The sequence below is a fragment of the Clytia hemisphaerica genome, unplaced genomic scaffold (assembly GCF_902728285.1).
Source record: "Clytia hemisphaerica strain Z4C2 unplaced genomic scaffold, Clytia hemisphaerica genome assembly, whole genome shotgun sequence".
Classification (NCBI taxonomy): Eukaryota; Metazoa; Cnidaria; class Hydrozoa; order Leptothecata; family Clytiidae; genus Clytia; species Clytia hemisphaerica.
In genome coordinates this window covers 234,725-257,580 of record NW_027103595.1, presented here as the reverse complement: position 1 = coordinate 257,580, position 22,856 = coordinate 234,725, and the positions used below count along the sequence as shown (strand labels likewise).

The window sequence follows — 22,856 nt, the reverse complement described above, 5'->3', positions numbered from 1 at the left end:
GATTGTGAAAATGTGAATAAAAGAGGACTGTAGCAAATTCGATAAAAATCAAATCTGAGTCACCAATAAAATGGGGATGATTTCTTGTTTTCAGGGGAACGACCCTGGATGCGGGAGAAAATCGGGAGAAACTTGTTATAAAGATAAACAATAGCGATTGTTTTGTTAATGAAAATGATATGCATAAAAAATAGATACATGTTTTGCTATTTAAAATGTCGGATCAGGCTCGTTGTGCCTAGCGCAATAATTATCGCATGAATTTTCTTTAAACATAAAAACAAACAAAAAATTTTGTGTTAAATTTTCCTAACGAAAAAGTGTTCGAGAAAAAACGATTTAAGGCATCATCTTTACTTTGAGATATCGGATAGCTAAGGATCAGAATATCCTTAACCACATAATTCGAATATTTTCAGATGAAATCTTATATTGTGATAAAGCCTAAGAACGACCACAAAAGTTTTAAGATTTCTCTATCGGCTGTAAAAGTAATATAAGGTGCGAAAAGCGTATTTCTATATCTTTGCAGTGTGAAGAAAAAAGGATATGGGTCCTAGAAAGACACCCTATTAATATTCATAAATTAATTAAAGTATAGATAGAATCAATAAAAAAGGAATTCCGCTCTTAGTTTTACAACAATGTCTATAAAGTTTCACAGTTCCAAAAAACTGCAAAATCTATTTTTAAATCATTTCTCTTGCAATAAAAAAATTGTTCGTTTTCATTATGATTTACACATATAAGTCACCAGACTTACACGTACACGAAAATCTTTTCCGCCTGCTGATAGGAATAAAAATTGGATTGACACTCTAACCAAGATCGTGCTCCATAGCAGAATCATATATTTTGAGAATCATATATTTTCAGATTAATTCATGATATCATATTTAAACTCTCGGGGACTGAAAATATTACCCTACAACACACCGATAAACGATTCCGTTTAATCCGTTTATAGCATTTCGGATTCTCCTTCTTTAGTAGCTTTCAATTTATCAGACAATTTATCACCGGGGTTTAACAATTGAATAGGTACGATGTTTACACGTGTGCTCTTACGCTCCAAATCAGCTTTGTTCGTTCGTGCTAAAAAACATAGTATACAAAACATGAGATAAACGAAGATGGGGAAAAATGAAGATTTTTAAATCAACTTACAAATAACTGAAAAAAACACTATATGAGGTGTAGTAGAGGGCATTTTGTAAAATCGCTTGTTGTTAGAAGCACTTGTTATTACATTTTTGGAAAGCTAAGGGGTAGGGGAATCGAAATTACGATGTTTCCAATTTTTTTTCGGACACTTTGGTGTGATTTTCGGACAAATATTACGGTCTCAGGCAAAAATCATAGGGTTAAAAATTAATGAAAATTTTAGCTTGAGAAAACGGAGACCTGTTGTATATTTTCGGAAAGCTCTCAAAAAATTAGGATTAGAGATATATTGTAAGTATAGGTGATTTCTGTACCTAACTCGAGATATTAACCCTTGAAAACCGTGTTTTTCAGCCAAAACAGCTGTTTTGTCCAGTTTTTGCGCTTTTTGAAGCTCAATATCTCAAAAAATTGGAAACATCGTAATTTCGATTCTCCTACCCCTTAGCTTTCCAAAAATGTATAACAAGTGCTTCTAACAAAACAATCGAGCGATTTCAAAAAATCGAACAAAATTCCCCCTACTAGTGTTAGGGTACGAGGGAAATGACTGAAAGATTTTACCCATAAATCGATTTAACGACAATTTTTAAAAGTATTGAGAGCAGCGTGACAAGAGAGAAAGCTAACCAGTAACCATACTTGTGCAGGTCAATGAAATGTACTCAAACCTTTTCTGGGTTGTCTTCTTCGAGCAGGTCGTGAAGGATCTCTGAAAGCAGAGCCAGTTTCCAGAGCTTGCATGAGGCCATCCAAGACACCTTCATCGTCACCAGCAGCATCCAAAAGATTGGGTTTGCGATTCGTTTTGTTCTTCGCTTCCTCTTTCTTACGTCGATCGTTCTCCTACACAAATAAAGTTTGGTTAAAAAGACCAATCTAATCATTTTAGGTGTCTACTCCCTCCCTCACAATGCTCACTATCCCAGTAACCCTATACAAAGACAAGACAAAGTTCCGATATCTGACTTCTCCAATAATGAGGGTTTGGTGAATGACATGTGTTGAACTTACAGCCTTTTCTCTTGCTTTCTTCTCTTTTTCTTCCTTCTCTTTCCGCTTCATATTGTCTTCTTGTGCTTTCTAGAATAAATGAAGAAGAAGTTGGGTGAAAAGGAGTGACGGTACCATCTTGAAACTGATTCAGAGAATAATGTGGTCATTTTTCGACTTACAGCATATTCCAGACAGAACTTGTAAACAATAGCAAAGAATTCATCCATATTTGTCTTCTTTGGATCTAGACAATAATATTCAACTAATTCTTGGAACATCGATTTCATGTTTTTCAACATTTCTTGGACGACCACCAAATCTTGGCCATATGCTGCAACAAAATCCTATACAGGAGTTAAGGATAACAGTCTAGCGCATACTATAAACAAAGAAAATCCTCTTTCTCCCAAAGTGAACTAGAAACATGCCTTATTCATTATGAATTAATTTATTGATTTATTATATTCCTTCATTTTAAAGCTAATTCTTGAGTCTTTTATTCTAGGTTTTTTATGATACCCTAGAGTGGCAATGAAAACACCGCGCGATGGTTTGGAGCTGACTAACGTTACCTGTGCCACTCCTGATATCGCAAAATTGAAATCCGAAACAAAGAAGCTTTAGTGGTGGACACCGCTAAAAATGATATAAAAGTAAAATTTGGAAAGCAGTAAAACGATTTCAGGCGTGAAAAGATACGGTCATTTTGTTTCCAAATTTATCATCAGCAGAGAAAGGCGTATCATGATGTTTCAACTCGTTTCGAATCCTCGTCAACATGGCATTCAAACCGTTCACTGTTTTCGTCGTTTGCTCGTCTGATACTGTAATGTAAAAAAGAAGAGTGGCATCAGTTCTAAAGGGGAAATTTTACTTCCCAAAGGTCAAGAGTACGGAAAATATCGAACATTATAAATTGACTAAAAAATGGCAGTTCTTTCTTTTCCAAGGGTTGATATTTGAAATTCCGCTACATATCCGTCATCTCTGGCTAAACTAGAACCCCTAGGCAACCAGTTTAAGCAAACCTTTCAATTTGCAAAGCCCAATATTTGAACTTATGCAAAAGCAGGATTGTTAGTCCTAAAGTCACTTAAACATTTCGAAATGTGGACACTTAATAGCTGAAAGTCGAAAAGCTCAAAACAAAGAGCGAATCCCAAAATTTCACGATCAGAAAGTTGCAGTTGTCATGGGATTTGAAAGTGAGATATTACCTCGATGGCCTTCTTTAAGATGAGACAGATCGTTTTCCCATCCATCGACTTCAGGATATTTTTCTTGGATCATCTCAGCTAAGAAATGTGTTAACGTCAATTTACCGTCTGCTGATTTTGTGTTGCCAATCTGTTGAAAATAGTATAAAAACATTTTGAGATTAAAGTCACAAGAAAAGGTTTTAGCACCTCAATCGTAGACTTTTTGATTAGATAAATGACGGTTTATGATACTGAAATCAAACCTTGGTCAACACGTTCAAATCAAAACCAAAAGCTTGTGATTTCTTGGTTCCAGAGTTCATGTAGTTTCCCACCAGTAACAAGAGCTAAAAATATAAAAAAAGCACAGAATAACATGAAGAGTTTTCGAAACAAGAGTAAATATTAGAAACTCAATTTCAGTTATTCAGGCTTGCACTGGGCTTAACTTGTTAATTAAGTGGGAATATGCTGCCTGAATTACATAGGATTTTATTTTGACATTATCGTCAGGGAACAGATAACACCCACCTCTAAGAATCTGGACCACCTTGGGCTGTTTTTAACTTCTTTGCATGATTCGATGGCATTCGCAAGATCCTAAAAAAAGATCAAATGCAATAAAAGTCAAGATAATTTGCTTTCGTATTTACGAAACAATGTCAAAAATTTCCAAATTGTTTTTATTAAATGCGTCAGACTCACCGGTTTAACGTCAACCATTTGTTCGAGGAAGTCAAGTTTGGCTTTCATGCAATTGATACGTTGTTCTAACCGAGGAATCGATGAGATCTAGAAAATACGATAACCACCAAAATGCATATTTAGAGAAATTCAAAGACTTTCTGTCCAACTATCTTCTTTTAGGAGATTGAGTAGCAGAGCAGCATATGCATTTTATCCTTATTGGGACTCATCAGCACTGCATGCACAGATTTATAGAGCCGTAAGGGCTAGATGTCGTGCCGTATTTCGGTAGGAAATCCTAACGAGGTCACGGACATTACAACAGAATTTCAGCGCTTGACCAATCAAAAGCTTTGCGGATTTTCGAAAACAATATTACGATTACGATACTGATGAACAAACAAAGATTAGACTTACAACCAAGGCAAACTGTTCTGATTTATTGAGATGGTCATATTCACTTTGGAATGCTTTCAGTTGGTCCATCTAGAGAAAAAAAGTTCATTGTTGTGACGATGAATTTGAAGAGAATTAGCCTCAAGAGTTTATTTCCTGAAAATTAAACATTTTGAAAATGATGACTTTCTACTAGTTTCTGCTTGAAAAAATTCATTTGTTCATATTTGATAGAGTCACCTGTTCTTTAGTCTGAATCGCAGACCTCTACAAAACCACAGCTAGTATAGGTCTGCTTAATGATCTACCAACCGCTTTCCGGTTCGCAAAGAAAATCTTGGCGAGTAATTTGATTGACATTGATGTGCGCGCAAAAACGATCGTTTCGAACGTTTTCAATGGAATGTTTACATTTGAAATTCGAATCCCAGACCAGAAAAACAAAACAGAAAAAAGATAAAAAAACCATCTGATGCGCGCATTATGTACAGTCTGCAGATTTATTTTTGACTTTTGCTTTTATAAGATATCTGGTCTGTAAATTTATCAAAACTTTTCCATCAGCTCTTCGGTCGAAGCTCAAAAAATACAAATATGAACACAAAAGTGAAAGAAAATAACCAGAAACACTCCAATCTCTTCAAAGAATTGAAGCTAAGTACCTGAAAAGATACAAAGGCCGCACAGTATTAAAAAGAGAAATGCCAAAGCTGAAGAAAAGTTCTTTGTTTGTTTTAACATTTAATGGCCCTTGTTGAAGGAACAACAACACTCCCTTTTGTAGAATCATAAAGAAGTAATGTCAGAAATATTCAATATGACCCCCAAAATGTACTGTATATACATAACTAGAATACCTTGAAATAATCTGCAACATATCTGTAGAACTGACAAAACAATTATCTGGAGCCAAAGTGATCAACGAATCCAGTGTGGTAAAAAATTATACACTCATGCAAGTCCAAATTAAAGCATCAAAATGTAGTTTTATGAAGCAAAATTTTGTTGGTGCACACAGAAGATACATCAGGGCACTTAAATTCAATAAATCTAATTTCTCATATTTTACAAAATCTCCACATTAAACAAGAAAGGAGGAAGAAAAACAAGCAAACTTCCTTCCGCCTACTTTTTTTTCAAAATCCAACTATATTTTCCAATCTATGATTTGGTACCTCACATAAAATTTAAACATTACGTAATGTTATATTTGTAGACACTCGCCAGCTAAAAATGTCTTTAGCCGTATATCGGCTAAAGGCGGCAAATCTCTGGACAAAGGAAATATAGCTTATTAAGCATCCTCTATAAGGAGCACGAATCCGTTAGTGGATGCCAGCAGCCTACCTGTTCTTTAGTTGGCAGTAATTTTTGCATGTTCTCAAGAGCGCTGCTGTCGATAATTTCTTCATCAAACTCCAGAATTCTCTTCTTGATATCCTCATACGACATTTTGGAACCAAATGATCCAACGAAAATGGCTAAAAATTGTAAATGATAAACTTGTCAAAACGTGACTGATTTGAGCCAAACTTGAGTGAAAAATGAAGTAGTGGAAAATCGTAAGCATTTTGTCGACATTCTTTAAAATAATTCAAGGATGTTGATTACTTCAGTTAAGTTATCACTTACAAAGATTTTGAGCAGTTTTTCCATCCAATACTTTAAGCTCGTGTCCCTTCTTTTGTTTTTCTTCGGTTGCAGCGCTACCCCCTCCTGGTCCAGCGTCACCAATTTTTTTCCCAGGTTTGGATGCGAAAGTTTCAGACAAAAGATCTAAGAAATCCTCCTTCTCCAGTTTTTCTTCTTTGACTTTGGTCCAGAATGATCCACCTTTAATTTTGGTGACGTGAATGGGATCCCAATTAATTCTTTTCGGTTGTTTCTTAGGGTTGAATTTCTTCTTTTGTGTTAATCCAGCAGGAAGTTGAGGACCAGCTCTAAATCCTCCTGGTGGTGGGGGAGCCCCTGGTGGGGGTGGCGGTCCTGGTGGACCACCTCCAGGAGGAGGAGGTGGTGGGGGAGGTCCTCCCATACCTGGTGGTCCTGGAGGTGGGGGCGGTGGAGGTGGGCCAAAACCTGGTGGAGGTGGAGGAGGTGGTGGTGCTCCACCGGTCCCTGGTGGAGGAGGTGGCGGTGGTGGCGGGGGACCCCCACCTGGTCCAGGTGGGGGTGGCGGTGGAGGTGGCCCACCGCCAGGAGGTGGTGGCGGAGGCGGAGGTGGAGGTGCTGAACCAACCGGTGGTCCTGAAAAATAAAAATTAACAAAGTTTTTCAAGTTTAATTTTAAAAAAGTAAAAAGAAAATGGGAGCCTGAAGAGCAGGAGAAAGTTGTTTTAGTATTTTTTTTTGATCGCGCTAATCAATATGTCACTTTTACCTGCTTTGCTAAGGCGTTCTTCGATGTCTTTGATTTCTTTAGCATGATTTGCTTCTGCCATCGACAGTTTAGTCTCGATTTCTGACCGTTTCGTTGTTTCTTCTTTAAGCTGAGAAAGAATGAAAAGAGTAAGAGTAACGAAGGGTGGAATTTAAGCACTCACGAATGATGTTACTGGTGATATTTTCACTGTAAAACAATACAAAAACAACAACGCTCATTAAGTCTCACACTCCTATTGAAAGCAGCTTTGAATTTTCTATTGCCCAAATTGACGTATTAGAAACTCTCATCATACTAAAAAATGCACGAAAGGATATACAAACCTTTTCTTCGAGAATTTTGACTTTCTTTTCAAATTCTTCCACTTTTGCATTGTCTATTTGACCCTCTGTAAAATAAGATTCAATTATGGAGCAATGAAAGAAAATATAAGTCGGTGAAAAAGTCATGGCTTTCCATGCGCCTCCTCCCGTGTTTGGAGTTTCCGAGCCTTGAAAGTTCAAATGTTAACGGCAGGTCTTCAGTTTTTAAGGTTTTACTTCGGATATGATTATTGAACATCTTAACTTACCAACTAAAGTGTCGACATCAATAGAAAGTTTCTGTGCAGCAAAGTCCGGATCAACTCCTTGTTTTTGTAAAACTATCTGCGAAACGCATTCTTCAATCAAACGAAAATATTGTGGCCTTGCAAACACATCGTCTCGTATTAATAACAAATGTTGTAAGATGGATAGGAAATATCCATGAGAGGGCGTGTCTTCAACCACAGTGTTCAATACAGAAAATAACTCTTGCATGTCGTCCATATGTAATTGAATATCATTATATCGATGTTGAAATTCAACAGCATCGTCATCTTTGTGTTCATCAAAAATATCTAACTGAACGTTCAAATCGTCTTGGTCCATCTCGCGTAGACCCGGTAATGCGTCCGAAAAGCCTTCCCGTATTATCTCATTCCGTAAATGTAAGCGGAAATCTAAATCGTCCGGTGTGGCAACCAAAGCATTTATCATTTGCAAGCAAGCCACCTTTGACAAAAAAAGGATTAAACTTTTCATTTCAAGATTCATATCGGAGTGTGTAAGATGTAAATTAAATCCAAACTCAAAGACTTTCTAGAGTGCCTCAGGACTTGCGAATGGAATGAGAACCCATTTTTGGAAGATCAAATCCTGGTATATTTGAAACAAGGAACAAGTAAAAAACACAAGAACACGCAGAGGTGTTATTACCTTTAAAGTAGCAGGATAGTTGTCGCCTTTCAAAGCGGTGATAACAGCACTGAAGCGTGCTTTGTTCTCTGCTTCTCCTTTCATCGTCATTGCTTCCAATGCTTTCTCGTGACTAAAGATGGTGGAAAAATAAGTAGAAGAATATATCTATTGCCATCGTAATAAATACCGTATGAAGTGTAAAATGATGACAGGTTACTCTTTTACTATAGGATGCATGGTCCGTATTGAACAGTCAAGGAGTCAATTATCTAGAAACGAGTAAATGTGTTTGTTCGTACTGCCTTTCAACTTGAAAATAATACTTGACTTGAGTGATAATCTACTATGAGCCACTAGGGAAAAAGACCAGCGCACTCTCTTCCCGGTAAATCTTGAAGTCAGTCCCTAGTACATCCACGTACTAGCTTATTTAGTTCTTTTCCATCATATTCCCCTACATTGCGAGGTAAGGCAGATCATTAAACGTACCTGACAAGAGAAACGGCAGCCATGATCTTGACAACATCCTGCATCATACCAGGGTTGTCAGCACGAATACTTTGTGCAAGTAACGTTAAACCTTGAATATTCTTCAACATTAAACTTAATCCAAACTAAAAGAGGAGGAGAAATTTGAAGACCTTTATTTGAGATATCGAAATCGGTTTCGTTGAAACTATTGGACTTTTGTTAAACGGTACTTTCAATGAAAAAAAGTTTTATTGTTTTAAAAAGTCAAGATTTCCGAAGATGTCAAAAATTTTTCTGCAACGCAATTTTAGACCCAGACTTCTACCATAATCTACTTTAAATAAGTGACTTCTAAAGATTTGAAAGCTTTATCTTTATGAGTTTCGTTGATATTTATGACAATATGTCAAGTGAAAACGAAAAGAAGAATTAGAACTTACTTTATTGTTCATGAAAGCTTTGAGACATTTAACGCATTCGTGGTGAACTCGTTGATCGTGATGCGATGAACTACAATGAAGAGAAATTCCCAATTTCACGATAATTCTAATAATCATTTTAACTAAGGCGAGACCAATTTAATTTTTTGTTCTACGGACAGATCGTTAGAAAAATATGGGTCGGTCGGTCGGCAAAATAAGAATAAATTTTTCATTTATCAGGGTTGGTAAGGTACCGAGAAAATTTTCCAAAAGGTATCTGGATCAAAAATTCACTTTGTTTTTTATCTTCGATTAAGATCATAATAAAATTTTAGTGTATGGAATGCTTTTTATGATTTTTCAATTTCTTGAATTAATTTTACAGCTTTATTCAAGTTTAGTTCTTACAAATAACTAGTGTGTAAAATATATTGTAGTGGAAATTCGATATTATTTTTTTGATTTTAGCAAAAATAGGGTCGTTCAGGCCCGTAGAACAACAAATTAAATTGGTCTCGCCTCGATCAAGATCAATTAGCGAATGCTGCTAGATGAAGTAGTTTAAAAGTATTTGAAAAGCTAGGACTTACCTGCAAATGAAGAATCGCAGATGATTCAGAATACTTTCAAGCCCTTCAGAACCAAAGTCTTTGATCCAACTAAAAATTGAAAGAAAAAAAAGAAGATAATAATATGTATGGAGCTGGTACAAAAGGTGAAGATTTGCATAGATTTCTCCCAACTCTGTAAGTGCACATATCTGATGTTATCGTGGCGTAGTCCACTATATACGCATGGTCTGTTTTGCTGGTATTCCCCTGTAAAAAGCATCTATAGAGAAAAGCCTTTGTAGTGCGTGCGCTAGGGGAGTTCATTTATTTTGTTTGAAAACACTGCTCCTGCACTGCGTGTTCTCCTACACAAATGACAAACACACCCTCTATGGAAATAAAGTTTCCGTGAGATAATAGGCATAGTACAAATAAATCTCTACCCAGACATCAATAGGATTTGGCATCTAGAAATTCAGACTTGTGATGTTACGAAAGTCCTTACCTTAAGGGTTTCCCTGTCAAATTCACTCTTAAAGCTTGCAATATCTGTATTAGTTCTCCAGGTTCGAACTCATTTCTACCAAGCTTTCTTAAAAAGTCATTTGGGGATTCTGGGCCTGATGCAACCTTAAATAAAATAAAGTTTCAAAATTATAAATTGTTATAGAAGAAGCATATATTAAGATTTTCATAGTTTGAAAAAGAGGTTAGGAATGTTCGAAAACTTTTTTGTATCATCGTCATAAATCTAAAAGTACTTAAAAATTTAGGTTTTCGAGATTCTGGTACAAGGTTTAAGAGCTAGTTTAAGAACTTTGCAAATACCTTGTTACTATGTTCACGCCTCATGAATTGTTGTAACATCCCTATTTTCGTTTGCTGATCTCTTTGTCTGATTGGCTTCTTCAAGTGCTCGGCCAAGTTCATTTCGTCCTAATGATGCAATAATAATAATATTCAGAACTAAAAAGATTTTGAAGAGTAAACGTTTCTTACATGTTTTTTATGAGTATAACGCTTAAGGCAAGGGGACGCGAGAAGTTTTTTTCGCGTTAGTGCAATGCAACATGCTCCATCCCACCAAGATGAGTTTGAATCTCGGAGGAGTACTTAAAGTCTCATTTGGGAATTGGATAAAGTGTATTTTGATGAGAAATGCAATTAAAATGCTACGAAAAATCATTTAATGGTGGAAGGAGGGTGAACAATATTGTCATTACCGCGGACAAGGCTTGTATATGAACCACCTCGTTACCACTCGTTTCCACTCGTTAACACTCGTTAACACTCGTTACCTCTTTTAGTAACAACGTACAATTTTTGAGAAAAATAAATTCAAAGATATTTGAAAGGAAGATGAAAATTAAAGAGCCAAAAAATTCATCTTTTATCCCTTTTAGTTTAGTAGTATTAGGACTTTTAGTACGTGGGCAAACCTAGAATAGAATCAATCTCGAGAAAATGAATGCTAAAATTACGTTTTAACGTCATTTCCGGTCGATTTACTCGAGTTACGTTGGGAAATCAGCTATGTCCACTTAAAAAGTCCTCTATATCTTTTTTGAGAGCTTTTCATCGGTGAAGGTGGTTTCGAGTTTTATTGACTTTGAAATTTCGTCAAATTTTAAGGGTCAAGGGGTTTTGCCTGTGACGTCAGTTTTTTAGTCCTAATAATTTTTCCTAGGCCTTAGCACCCCCCCCCCCATCGCGAAAAACTCTTTAAATACTTCATTCTTTGAAATGGACCAGGTTTGGTTGCGTCGCATTAAAGATGTTACGGTTCCTAAGGGTTCACCCCCTTACTATTTTAAGATATATTGGGATGAGTCAAAAACTCAGGAAGAAGTTACAAATTTATGTTGTCAATTTTTATGTTTATTTATTAATTTAAATTTTGTTGAATGTTTAACGTGAAGTTTTTTGGTTACTCTCATAACTTTAAATCTGAAGAAAATGTTTTCCTCGTCAAAAGTAAGAGAATGAAAAGTGATTTAGATTTTCTTAGCCTTTAAAAATATAGTCAAGACAGAATTTTATAACAGAGAGGGCTTGCTTTGTTAAGAGGTAAATGGGTAGCAAAATATGGTTGCTATCGTATGAACATCGTTAGATAAAACGTTTTTTTGGAGGAAATAGAAAGAAAATATTTTGTTTGTATCAAAAAATAGATCATGACAAGAATGAACTGGAATTTTGAAGGAAAGAAATTCGGCAGTTGGTAGGTTATCAAAACAAGTGATGATGTAATCATAAAACTGGGAATAAGTAAAATATTTTCATTGAGCTTTACGGAGCGTTTCTCGAATAAAAAAAAACAAGGAAATGTATTGTTTGTACATGTTTCTTATCTTCCACAACATCGGATAAGACTTTGATTTGAGAAATACGCTAAATGTCAGATTATGTCATTTTAAAAGTTGTGAATTTTGTTTGACATAATCTATATAGCTCTTACAGAGACTGTTCATCTAACGTTTCCAGACTTTGATTGTCACGGGAATTAACTGCATATGGTTGAAAAGAACGGCAAATTACGCATGCGTATCAGTCTCTATTTGGGTGATCTGGAAACATTACATGAACTAACTCTACACAAAAAGGAAATCTAAACCACTACATTTTTCACGAACAGGAAGATCTTATTAACACTCCCCACAATTAGCATGTAATTACACTTCCTTTGATATCACATTAATAAAAGCAAACATACTTATTGAAACTTACCAGCATTTTTTCAAACTTTTTATTGAAATCTTCTGGGGAAAGTGAGCTCAGCCCACGAATTTCAGCCTCCAAGGCTTCATTTTCAGGACCTTCGGCCTCTGGTAACGGCTTTGGCGAGGGTCCATTTCCAGGTTTATTTTTATTGGGCTTTGGAGGCTTACTGCTTGTTTTCTTTGTGTGAAAACGCTTCAGCTAATAAAAGAAATAAGTGAATTAATTAGTTTATGTGACCCCTTATCATTATATAGAATAAATCCAAATCTTTTTGTCAGTTGCAAAATTACTAATAAATGTATAACGAAAGCTAACAAAAGAATTTAATCATACCAAACTGGAACTTTTCTCATCTGCCATTTTAGGTTGTTACCATTTTAGTCACCGATCATAAACACATGATTACACTACCAGCGAGGACAATTTATTTCAATCTTCCCTGAAAAAAAAGTATTCCAAACAAAAATTTGTTAGAATCCAAAAGGTGGTTTGTGATTTTACTCCTCGGTCTAAATCCGCATCTTCCTCTTTGAAATGAGAAGGACTAATTCAGTCAGATACAACAAATGCAAATATATATTGAAAACTGATTGGATCTACCTGTTATAATAAAACAATAGAAAAAAGTTGAGAAACAGGAAAGGAAAACAATCATACCAACAAAGCAATAATAAATTTTCAGAACTTTTTACTAACCAATACTTTTTTGCACAGTTTTGCACACAAAAACAGGACAAAATGTGGCCAAAGCCTTCGATGGGTATATTACCATATTTGGACAAATCTTATGCATGATACGAAATATTTGGTCTGAACGTAGGTACTCCCATTTTATCTCGTTTCATAAAATTCAATGAAGAACAAATTTCCACTTTTTTGAGCAGCTGATGTCTTATCCCACTAAAACTTTTTATTAGAATGTTTAGAAAATAGGGTACAAAATATAAATTGTCTAACTAAATTGTCTATCTGCACATACTACCTACGAAAACTTGTTGTATTGCTTTAAGAACTATTTATAAGATAACAAAATCTGATCTGTAAAAAGCTGGACTATAAACGAATTTGTTTGTATGGTTCACTGGTCAATACTAATAACAAACAGTCAAGATTCATCCAAGAATGAAAATACATAGACTAAGTGGTTTGTCCAAGTAAATTCAGGAAAGGTAATGGAAAGGATTTTTCTCAAAATTCCTCATCAATTGAATGGTGTAATCTGGATCATATTAATAAGAGGAAATAATAATTTAAGGAAATAATTTGGTATGATATTAGTGTAAGTTGGGATATCTTGTTTCCATGAAAGTAAATTGGAACTGATTCAAGATCAACTAGGATCAGTCCAGATGTAAACAAGTGATACTTTTATGGACCTACTTGCCTGATCAACAGAAAACATTAAATTCAAAACAAACAAAACGTCAGAAAAAACTAATGAGATAATCTTGAAGAATTCCCAAAAAAACTACTTTACCCGCAACTCCAAAAAATGAAAGAAACCTGTTTCACGGTCTTTGGCTGTTTATGGCGATATTTAAGGAGTTAGGGGTTGATAAAATGATTTTGTTGGCAATCAAACGAAGCAAAGGCGTCACCATGAAATGTTAACATTGTTCTTCTAGTCGAATAACTAAATAAAGAAGTGATCCTGTTGGTTGATGTCCAACTATGATAAATGGTGAGTAACCAATTTTACATGGTAGCAGCATTCGGTGGTTTGCAGTAAAGATATTATTGGTTGGTTACTAAAGTGTGATAAAGTTTATGAACTTTGGTTGTTATAAAAGTATAAACTAAAGTGGTTAATTGTTGAAAATGGCAGGTGTTGTTTCGATAGGGCAAAAGTATGGATTGCCCCCGTTCTCCGAAGATGGAGACTTTGAACATTGGTTACATGAAATTGAAATGTGGCAGTTAGTAACTGATTTAGCTAAAACAAAACAGGGACCTGTGTTGTATCTCAGTTTATCCCCAAAGGTTCGCCAAGCATGTGCAACATTAACGAAAGAACAGCTAAATGTCGAAGAGGGTTTAGATGTGCTTATAACCAAATTGAGAGAACTCTATGCAGTGTCAAAAGATCAGGCAATGTTTACTGCATACGAACAATTCGAAACGTTTCAAAGAGATAAGAGTATGAATATCGCAGAATATATCAATCAGTTTGAACAACTCAATCATAAACTGAAAACTTATAAAATTGAGTTACCATCTCCAGTACTAGCTTATCAATTGTTGAAAAACGCTAATTTACCAAAAAGTAAACGTGATTTAGCCAGAGCCACTATTGCAGAACTGAAGTATGATGACATGAAACGGGCAGATTAAAGCTATTTACGATTCGTGTACGACCGATGATAAAACAACTGAAGATACGTCAGATATTTTAGTTGAAAATGAACAAGCATATTATTCTCGTAACAATTATTATGCTAATCGAGGACGAAATTTCCGAGGTAGTCGATATCGTGGACGTGGAGGAGCTAATTATCGAGGATCCCGTCAAGAGGACAGTCGCGCTCCTCAAGCACAGCCATCAACTCGTTATCGAAACTGTCCAGATGAAAATGGAAACCCTACTCGTTGTAAAATTTGTGGTTCAATTTATCATTACTATCGTGACTGTCCGGATGCGGATAAAAAGGACTTATCATTACAACATTTGAAAATTCAATTATTTACGCAAGAAAGTGGAGTCGAGTTATGTTTTCTTGAGCAGATGGTATCAGAAACATTAAGTTGTGCAGTTATTGATCCAGGGTGCCCTTCGAATGTATGCGGAAAGAATTGGTTAAATTGCTATCTCGATTCGTTACCAAATCGCGAAGATGTAACAGAAACAAAAAGTAAGAAGTCGTATCAATTCGGTCCTAGTCAAGTTTATCAATCATTGAAGAAAGTAAACATTCCCATTAACATCGGTGGAAAACCAGGACATATCCTTACAGATGTAGTCGACTGTGAAGTACCTCTCTTACTTTCCAAGCATAGTATAAAGGAAGCCGGTGGACAACTTGATTTTGTTAAAGACACGATAACTCTTTTCGGTACAGAGATAAAACTTCAACACACTTCAAGCGGACATTATTGTATTCCTATTTCGCCAAAGCAGATTCTTGTCAATCGTAATATCGCACCTGAAGCACCAATCGAGTTATATCTTACAATAAATGATTTAAACACAAAGTCGAAAGAGGAGAAAAGTCTATTGCTGTTAAGCTACATAAACAGTTTGGACATCCTGTTGATTCCACAAAACTGAAAACTATCGTAAAAGATGCAGAAATCAAAGATGACGAGTTATTGAGACTTATCGATCAAGTTACAGAGGAATGTGACATTTGTACCCGTTACCGAAAAGCCAGAGCCAGACCTGTCGTATCGTTATCGCTTTCCAAAGAATTTAATGGTTGCCTTGCAATGGATTTAAAGTTCATCACCATTAACGATAAAAAGTACATTGTTTTTCATATGATCGATTTATTTACTCGCTACTCTGCGGCGTCCGTCATCAAATCCAAACACAAGGAGGTGATAGTTGACGAAATCTTGAAACACTGGGTTGCTATTTTCGGTTCACCACAATCAATCTTTGCTGACAATGGAGGAGAGTTTAACAATGAACTGCTTCGTGATGTAGCAGAACTTTTAGATGTATCGATAGCTAGCTTCTACAGCTGCTGAATCACCATGGTCAAATGGGGTAGTCGAGAGACATAATGCCACTCTAGGAAACATGATCCACAAAATTGTTGCTGACACTCAGTGCTCCATACAGAATGCACTTGTTTGGGCTGTAAGTGCGAAAAATGCTTTGTCCAACAACTTGGGATACAGTCCTAATCAGTTAGTCTTCGGCCGTAACCCAAATCTTCCGTCCACGTTAACATCTCAGTTACCAGCCCTTCGAACGAAAACGTCAAGTGAACTTGTTGCTGAACATTTGAATGCTCTTCACTCTGCTAGAAGGGCATTTATCCAAGCTGAATCCAGTAAAAGAATCAAAACAGCGTTATCACGTCAAACACGAACAACAACGAGCAAGGAGTTTAATAATGGAGATACAGTCTATTACAAACGAAATTCAGACAAGGATTGGCATGGTCCAGGTACCATTATCGGAATTGACGGAAAAGTTGTTGTTGTGCGTCACGGAGGAAATGTTTTACGAGTAAGTCCATGCCATTTGACCAAAGCAAATAAGGAAAAGTCGGGATCATCACCAAAGGAAATACTTATCGTACCAGATGAAGATGAACAACCACATGTACCCATTCCTGAGCTATTCGACATCGATATTGTTAGTAATGAAACAGTTATGATTCCAGTTGAAAACCCGATCGCAGAGCCTAAGCTTCCTAAACCTGACAAAAAGATATCAGAGATCCAAACAGTTGAAACAACACAACCGGTGGGAGATAAGAAAAAGACTGATCGTAGAAATAAAAGTAAATCTCAACAAATTCGGCTTCCTCGTATTGGACAGCAGATTTTGTTCATTGACCCAGATACCAATAAGGAAGAAAAAAGTTTATCGCTGTTAATCGAGCTGGAAAAGCTAATGGCAAGAATAAACATTGGTTTAATGTTAAAAATTTAGTGTCGGGTGTTATTAAGTGCGTTGATTTTGAAAATATTGAATGGCAGCCAGTTGAAGGAGAAGTCCTTTACAGTTCCAGTAACAACCCTCAAGTATTAGCAGCTAAACAAAAGGAACTAGAGAAATGGATCGAGTACAATGTCTATGAGGAGGTTGACAATGAAGGTCAAGAGACAGTATCGACCAGATGGGTTATTACCGAGAAATCTGACAAGGACACCAACACCGTAAAAGCAAGGTTAGTCGCTCGTGGTTTTGAGGAAATCACTACTGAAATTCGTACCGACTCCCCAACTATCTGTAAGGAAAACCTTCGTCTCGTATCAACAATTGCCGTGAGCAATTCGTGGAAAATACACTCTATGGACATTAAAGCTGCTTTTCTGCAAGGGTGTCCAATTAATCGCGAAGTTTTCATTCAACCGCCAAGAGAGGCGAATACCTCAAAACTTTGGAAATTAAAACGTACTGTTTACGGTTTAAATGATGCCCCTCGCTCGTGGTATCTTAAAGCTGCTGAGGAACTAGTTAAAGCTGGTGCCACAAGAAGCAAATATGACCAAGCGTTATTCTTTTTGGAGAAACAAAGGAAAGCTTCAAGGTGTTTTATGTTGTCATGTTGACGATTTCTTCTACGCTGGAACACGCCTGTTCCATGAGAAAATTGTATCACATGTTCAGAAATCATTTGATTTAAGCAAAGAGTCGTTTTCAAACTTTCCAGTACTTAGGATTGGACATCAACCAGACAGGAGAGTTCGTAGCAATGCATCAGAATGACTACATTAAGACACTTCAACCTATTGAATTGAAAGATACATCAAAACGTAATCTTACTCAAGAGGAAAAGTTACAACTGAAAGCTTTAATTGGTCAGATACAATGGGTGTCAAAACAAACACGCCCTGATTTAGCTTTTGCGTCGTGTGATTTAAGTAATCGTGTTAAAGATGGTACAACAGATGACATACGATTAGCGAACAAGTATCTTCGAAAGCTTCAAAATTCAACTGCTCAGATCCACTTACCTAATATTGGTGATGTTACAAAGTCAACGTTGTATGCTTATAGTGACGCATCACACGCTAAATCTTCCGGGATTTAAGTCTCAAGGAGGTTTCATTATCCTGATTAAAGGTGAAAATGGACACTCTGCGCCAATCGTCTGGACTTCAAAGAAAGTAAAACGTGTTGTGAAAAGTCCACTTGCTGCTGAGACTCTTGCACTACAGGAAGCAGTGGAACATGCAGCATTAATTAAAGCACTACTCTGTGAGATTTATGATTCAGAACAATCAACATTTCCGACTGTTTGTATAACAGACAGTAAATCACTGAGAGACACTGTTCACACATCTACAGTTGTTGAAGATAAAGGTCTTATGATTGACCTTTGCTGTTTACGAGAAATGATTCAAGGCAAACTCATTACGATTGAATGGGTTCCTGCCTCAAAACAACTGGCAGATTGCTTAACAAAATCTACAGCATCTGCTGCCTTATTGATGAAGGTGTTGGCTGGTGAAGCTGGCCTTCCAAGTCAATAAGAAGACCCGCCAAATGTATATAGTGTAAATATTGTTGGTATTGAACATTAAACTTCTGTTGACATTATGTTATTGCTGCAGAAACACTTTTGAGATTGATTTGGTCTCAGATTCAAGATACACACACTTATGTTTCGTTACGTTATGTTACAACACTACGTACAACACTGGATCACAAATATGTCGATCAATACAAGATTCGTCCGGCCGGAATCTGTTAACATTGTTCTTCTAGTCGAATAACTAAATAAAGAAGTGATCCTGTTGGTTGATGTCCAACTATGATAAATGGTGAGTAACCAATTTTACATGAAATACCTTTTTCTGTAAAGAAATAACCAAGTCAAATGAAAAAATGGCAATTTATGGCATATTTCCAGTTCTACAGACCAGTCAAAAATTGATTTTCAGGAAACTGTTTTGACACATTGATGGCAGTATTAATAGGCATCTATGTACAAAAAATCAGTAAAAACTATGAGGAAATCTTGAGAAAATCCCAAAAAACTGCTTTTTCCTAGGACATCAAGATCTGGCGAAATGTGGGCTTAAAATTGATGCTTGAAATCGAAAATGAAACCACTGAAAACGAAAGTAAAATCGGCCAGCACTCAAATCCTGTAATCTTGAAAAAGGATTCTTAGTCTAAACTGATTGTATACATCTATGAACCCTTAGCGCTTTAAAGCAGACTGGTAACAAAAATACAAGTTAAACTTTTTTAATGCTAAAAATAGTTTGAACTCATCCACTGCAGAGACTCAAGAAAATGTTCCTTGCAAATTCTTTACCAGTCCCCTAAAAGTTTGACTAAGTGTTGATAGGTGTATTTAGTGGGAGAGTCTGGTATATTTAAAAAAAGCTGCTGGCTACGCTGACAAGGAGCGCCACCCTGCTTTGCAAAACATTGCAGACTGTTAAAATAAATCATTGAAAAACAGGGCTGACATAGCAGTTGATTGTTTCATTTGACAAAATGTCTGAATCTCTTCTTTGTAATGCATGTTACTTAATGCAAAACATCAGTTTAAAGCTAGAATAGCTAAGAACTAGCTTGATACTAAAAACGTTGATTAAAAATCAGTAAAAACAGTCTGGAAAATCCTCTAAATTACATGCTTAACTTGTGCTTACGACATGCAATTGTTCAGTTAAAATTTACGTCTGGGTGCAATTACACACTTACAAATCTTGCCCTGGTTGAGATTGCTTGAGCAAAACTGGGCAAATACATGGTCAAATGGGCTAAAGTTTTTAAAGCCATTTGGATTCTACAGTAAATTTTGAGTAAGATTTCAACAAAGCCATCAAAAGCAATAAAGTTTTTTTAAATGATTATATAACAAGTTAAGCATGCAAGTCGTTGGGGAGAATGCGGCAACTGCAGATGCACGCGCATTATTTTGTTGCTCTTCACTGTTTGGTCACTATAGGTAAACAAACCCGTTTTTGCCTGTGTGTTTCCTTTAGAGAAAGTTGGTTTTTTGAGCTTTTCTTAAGTTCAGTTAAACAAAATCATCTCAAATTTTAGTATGTTCTTTCTATTCATGATGTTATATCACCCTGAATTTTCTTTGCCAAAAAGAAATCATTATCAAAAGTTAGGCCAATGTAATTTGATGTTTTGTTTGGTGTATGCCAGGCCGCATGTTCAGAAACCTACCACAATCAAAGTTGTCATTATTTGTGATTTTTTTGAAAAGTTGTCATTATTTTCCCTTCATCCCGCATGAGAGAGAAAATTTTGTTTGTAAGATAAAAATTTTGAGCTTTTGACTGTTCAAATTAAAACAAACGGCCTGAGGCCTTTTAAACTGGATGGGGCAAACCACCCTCTAGTATTTATTTGCTAATAGGCCAGGCCCAATTGATAGTTTGGTTTGTGTTATAAACAAACATCCACTTTGCACACAGAAACGAAATCAAGAATAAGGCACAGCTTACTCCATTGTGAGCAAGTGGCAAAAAAATTCAGGTGTAGCCAAACTTAAAAACAAATATTAAGCATCTAAAAGTAGAACGTCGGGCTGTATTCCTTGTAATAATACACGGCGAACACCTTAATCTACAAATGTAGAAGTGATTTTGTGATTGTGGCGCGTTTCTTTGTGGATCCAGGCTTCAGGCTTTTTCTTTACATTCGCGGTTGGATTCCAGGATTAAACGATTGCTCTAAGAATAAAGGATTTCAAAAATTGAGGTTTTTGGTGAGAAAAATAAAAAAAGGTTCCAATTTTAGTAACCCATTGTACGGCTGACCCATTTTTTAAAGCTTCTAGGACGCCAACCAAACAATTAATTGGGCCTGGCCATACCTTGAGCAATCAATTTTATAATAAGGAGATTAAGATTGTATTGTTAAAGGCAGGAAGAAAAAGCTTTATCTCTTTTAACATAATAAAAACGGGAATCTGAAGAATGGATTAAAAAGATGAGAGGTCATGCTCATGAAATGGCTGCGTATATATAACATGCTTTATTTTCTTTCATCTTTTTCACAATATTGATATTTGTCTTGCTATTTTTGTTTTAGTGTTAAAGATACCTTGAATTTGGGTAACTTGCATCAGTGGAGGGAAACTTGCATAGCCCTCAAATGAATGACCTGGCTGGTCATTAAAATACAAAGTTAAATCAAAACAAACCTGATTTACAAGATTTAGGGATTGTAAAATGTATATCTCCTTATCATTACATGATTATTACATTACATGAGATTACCTGTCCAGCTCTCATCAAGAAACTCTGAATCTGAATTCCTGCCATCTTGAAACTTATGATCTCGCATGATTTTTTTAATCCAACCACACTGTTTTATTTACCCGCAATTCTGTTGGGGAGTAACTCACCAAAGTACTTGCACTGTAAATGTGAGATCCTAAAATGGTAGAATGGAGCTATGAGCAGAGCTGTGCAATTCTTGCACTGTTACATTTGTTTTGAAATTTTTCTGCTTTGGTTGGTTGGGCATTTGATGGCTATGTAAGTTTCCCTCCACTGATGCATGTTACCCGACTTTGCGGTATATATATGAAATCAAAATAAAATAAGACGATAGCTTTCTGCCTGGAGTCTAGGATTCATTTAAAGGCCTGATCTCCATAAAATTTGGTTTATGTTCTAGAATGAATGAATAACAGTGCTGCAAACAACGGCCGGTGACCGGTAATTACAGGTCATTCTGAGGCTCAGTTTTTCATTTTGTCCAGTTAAAATTTGAAGATTAGAGGCTTAGATAAATACTTAATAGCGCTTCTAATTAAAAGAGGAACAGTTTTTTAAATTAAAATAGGTCTTTAGCCAATCTAGGTCATCACATACTACAAAATTTTCTTAGATGGTTCCACCAGACCCCCAGCTCGTTACACTTGAAAAATTACCGGCCAACTGAAATTTCCCTATTTGCAGCACTGAATAATGAAAATTTGCCCGCATTGAATTCGGAAAATTGATCTTACGGTAAACTTGAAATCCAATTCCATCAGCCTTGTCCTGCCTTAGACAGTCTGGGAAATCCTCTTAATTGTGCACTTAACTTCCGAGATTTAAACGTGCAATTACATGGCTATCAAAATTGTAGAATTTTTTAAAGACGCTTTATAGGAAGCTTTACTGAAGCAGGGATTAAGGCTGGTCATTTTTCAAAAAAATTTTGCCAAAATCGATTTTTGCATTTCGTCATTTTACCCTACGCAAACGCACGTGGGACGTGATCAAATAATTGCGATTCGATTGTTGAAAGTAATCGAATCTTAATCGAACAGCCGATTCCTGGGTAATATTCGATTGATAGTTGACTATGTTCAATTGGTTCGATTGATTGTAAATTTCATTTGATTAATCTTCGATTACGATTATGTTCGATGAGTTTGATTGCGATTAAATTAAGTTGGATTACTCCGTTAGAGCTTTTTAACGTGGGCAGCCGAGGTATTACGAAAATTGCTATTTTTGATGAATTTTTGCCGTAATTGCTTTCGTTTTTAACATAAGGTCTTAGCAACGGGTACCCCTGGCATAGTTACGGGGCATTATTGAGAAAAAATCCTAACATAAAATTTCAAAAAGATTCACACTATCATATTCTGCATTAGAAAATACACCTGTTCTATGTTGGGTTTTTTTCTCAGTGTTTTGTAGTAGGTTTAATTATCGTCATACAAAGTAAATAAAACCCCCTGGAAATCTTTAGGTTTTGATAAGCAAAATACTTACATACTAAAATTGTTTACTTTTCAGGTATTCATCCAATCAGAATTCACGCTCAGAAGCTTTCAACCAATCAAAATTTAACCGTGACGCGGGAAATGATCCAATCAGAATCCCGAAGCTAAAGACTTACGGCCAATCAGAATTTGTTAGCGAGCGGTATTCATCCAATCAGATTTGCGTAACACAAAAGCGAAAGTGAAAGTAAAGGCAGAAATATATTAATTTTTCGACGTGATTTGCATATATTAGAACAGAAAGAAACGCCAATTTGTCAAAGATTTGTT

General features: G+C 36.0%; 1 protein-coding gene across 1 annotated transcript; it reads right to left on the bottom strand.

Annotated features, from left to right (window-relative positions):
* Nucleotides 1–132: 132 nt before the first annotated feature.
* On the bottom strand, nt 133–12,651 carry LOC136801593 (protein diaphanous homolog 1-like). The gene is made up of 23 exons (XM_067058233.1): nt 12,544–12,651; nt 12,217–12,408; nt 10,318–10,425; nt 9,995–10,119; nt 9,529–9,597; nt 8,957–9,026; nt 8,535–8,659; nt 8,064–8,175; nt 7,397–7,859; nt 7,149–7,213; nt 6,823–6,931; nt 6,075–6,689; nt 5,790–5,923; nt 4,464–4,532; nt 4,065–4,151; nt 3,891–3,959; nt 3,623–3,706; nt 3,378–3,507; nt 2,860–2,984; nt 2,340–2,504; nt 2,179–2,247; nt 1,836–2,010; nt 133–1,095 (listed from the first exon to the last, which is right to left on the bottom strand). Exons 1-23 carry the CDS (start codon nt 12,568–12,570, stop codon nt 962–964), a joined length of 3,321 nt encoding a protein of 1,106 aa, XP_066914334.1. The 5' UTR covers nt 12,571–12,651; the 3' UTR covers nt 133–961.
* Nucleotides 12,652–22,856: the final 10,205 nt, after the last annotated feature.

Bases quoted from the DNA above. Each gene is read 5' to 3' on its own strand.
- LOC136801593 (XM_067058233.1), bottom strand. From the start codon at position 12,570: ATGGCAGATGAGAAAAGTTCCAGTTTG. The intron at 10,426-12,216 runs GTAAGTTTCAAT...TTGCATCATTAG, and splicing joins AAAAGTTTGAAAAAATGCTG to GACGAAATGAACTTGGCCGA. The intron at 3,508-3,622 runs GTTTGATTTCAG...TATTTTCAACAG, and splicing joins ATTTGAACGTGTTGACCAAG to ATTGGCAACACAAAATCAGC.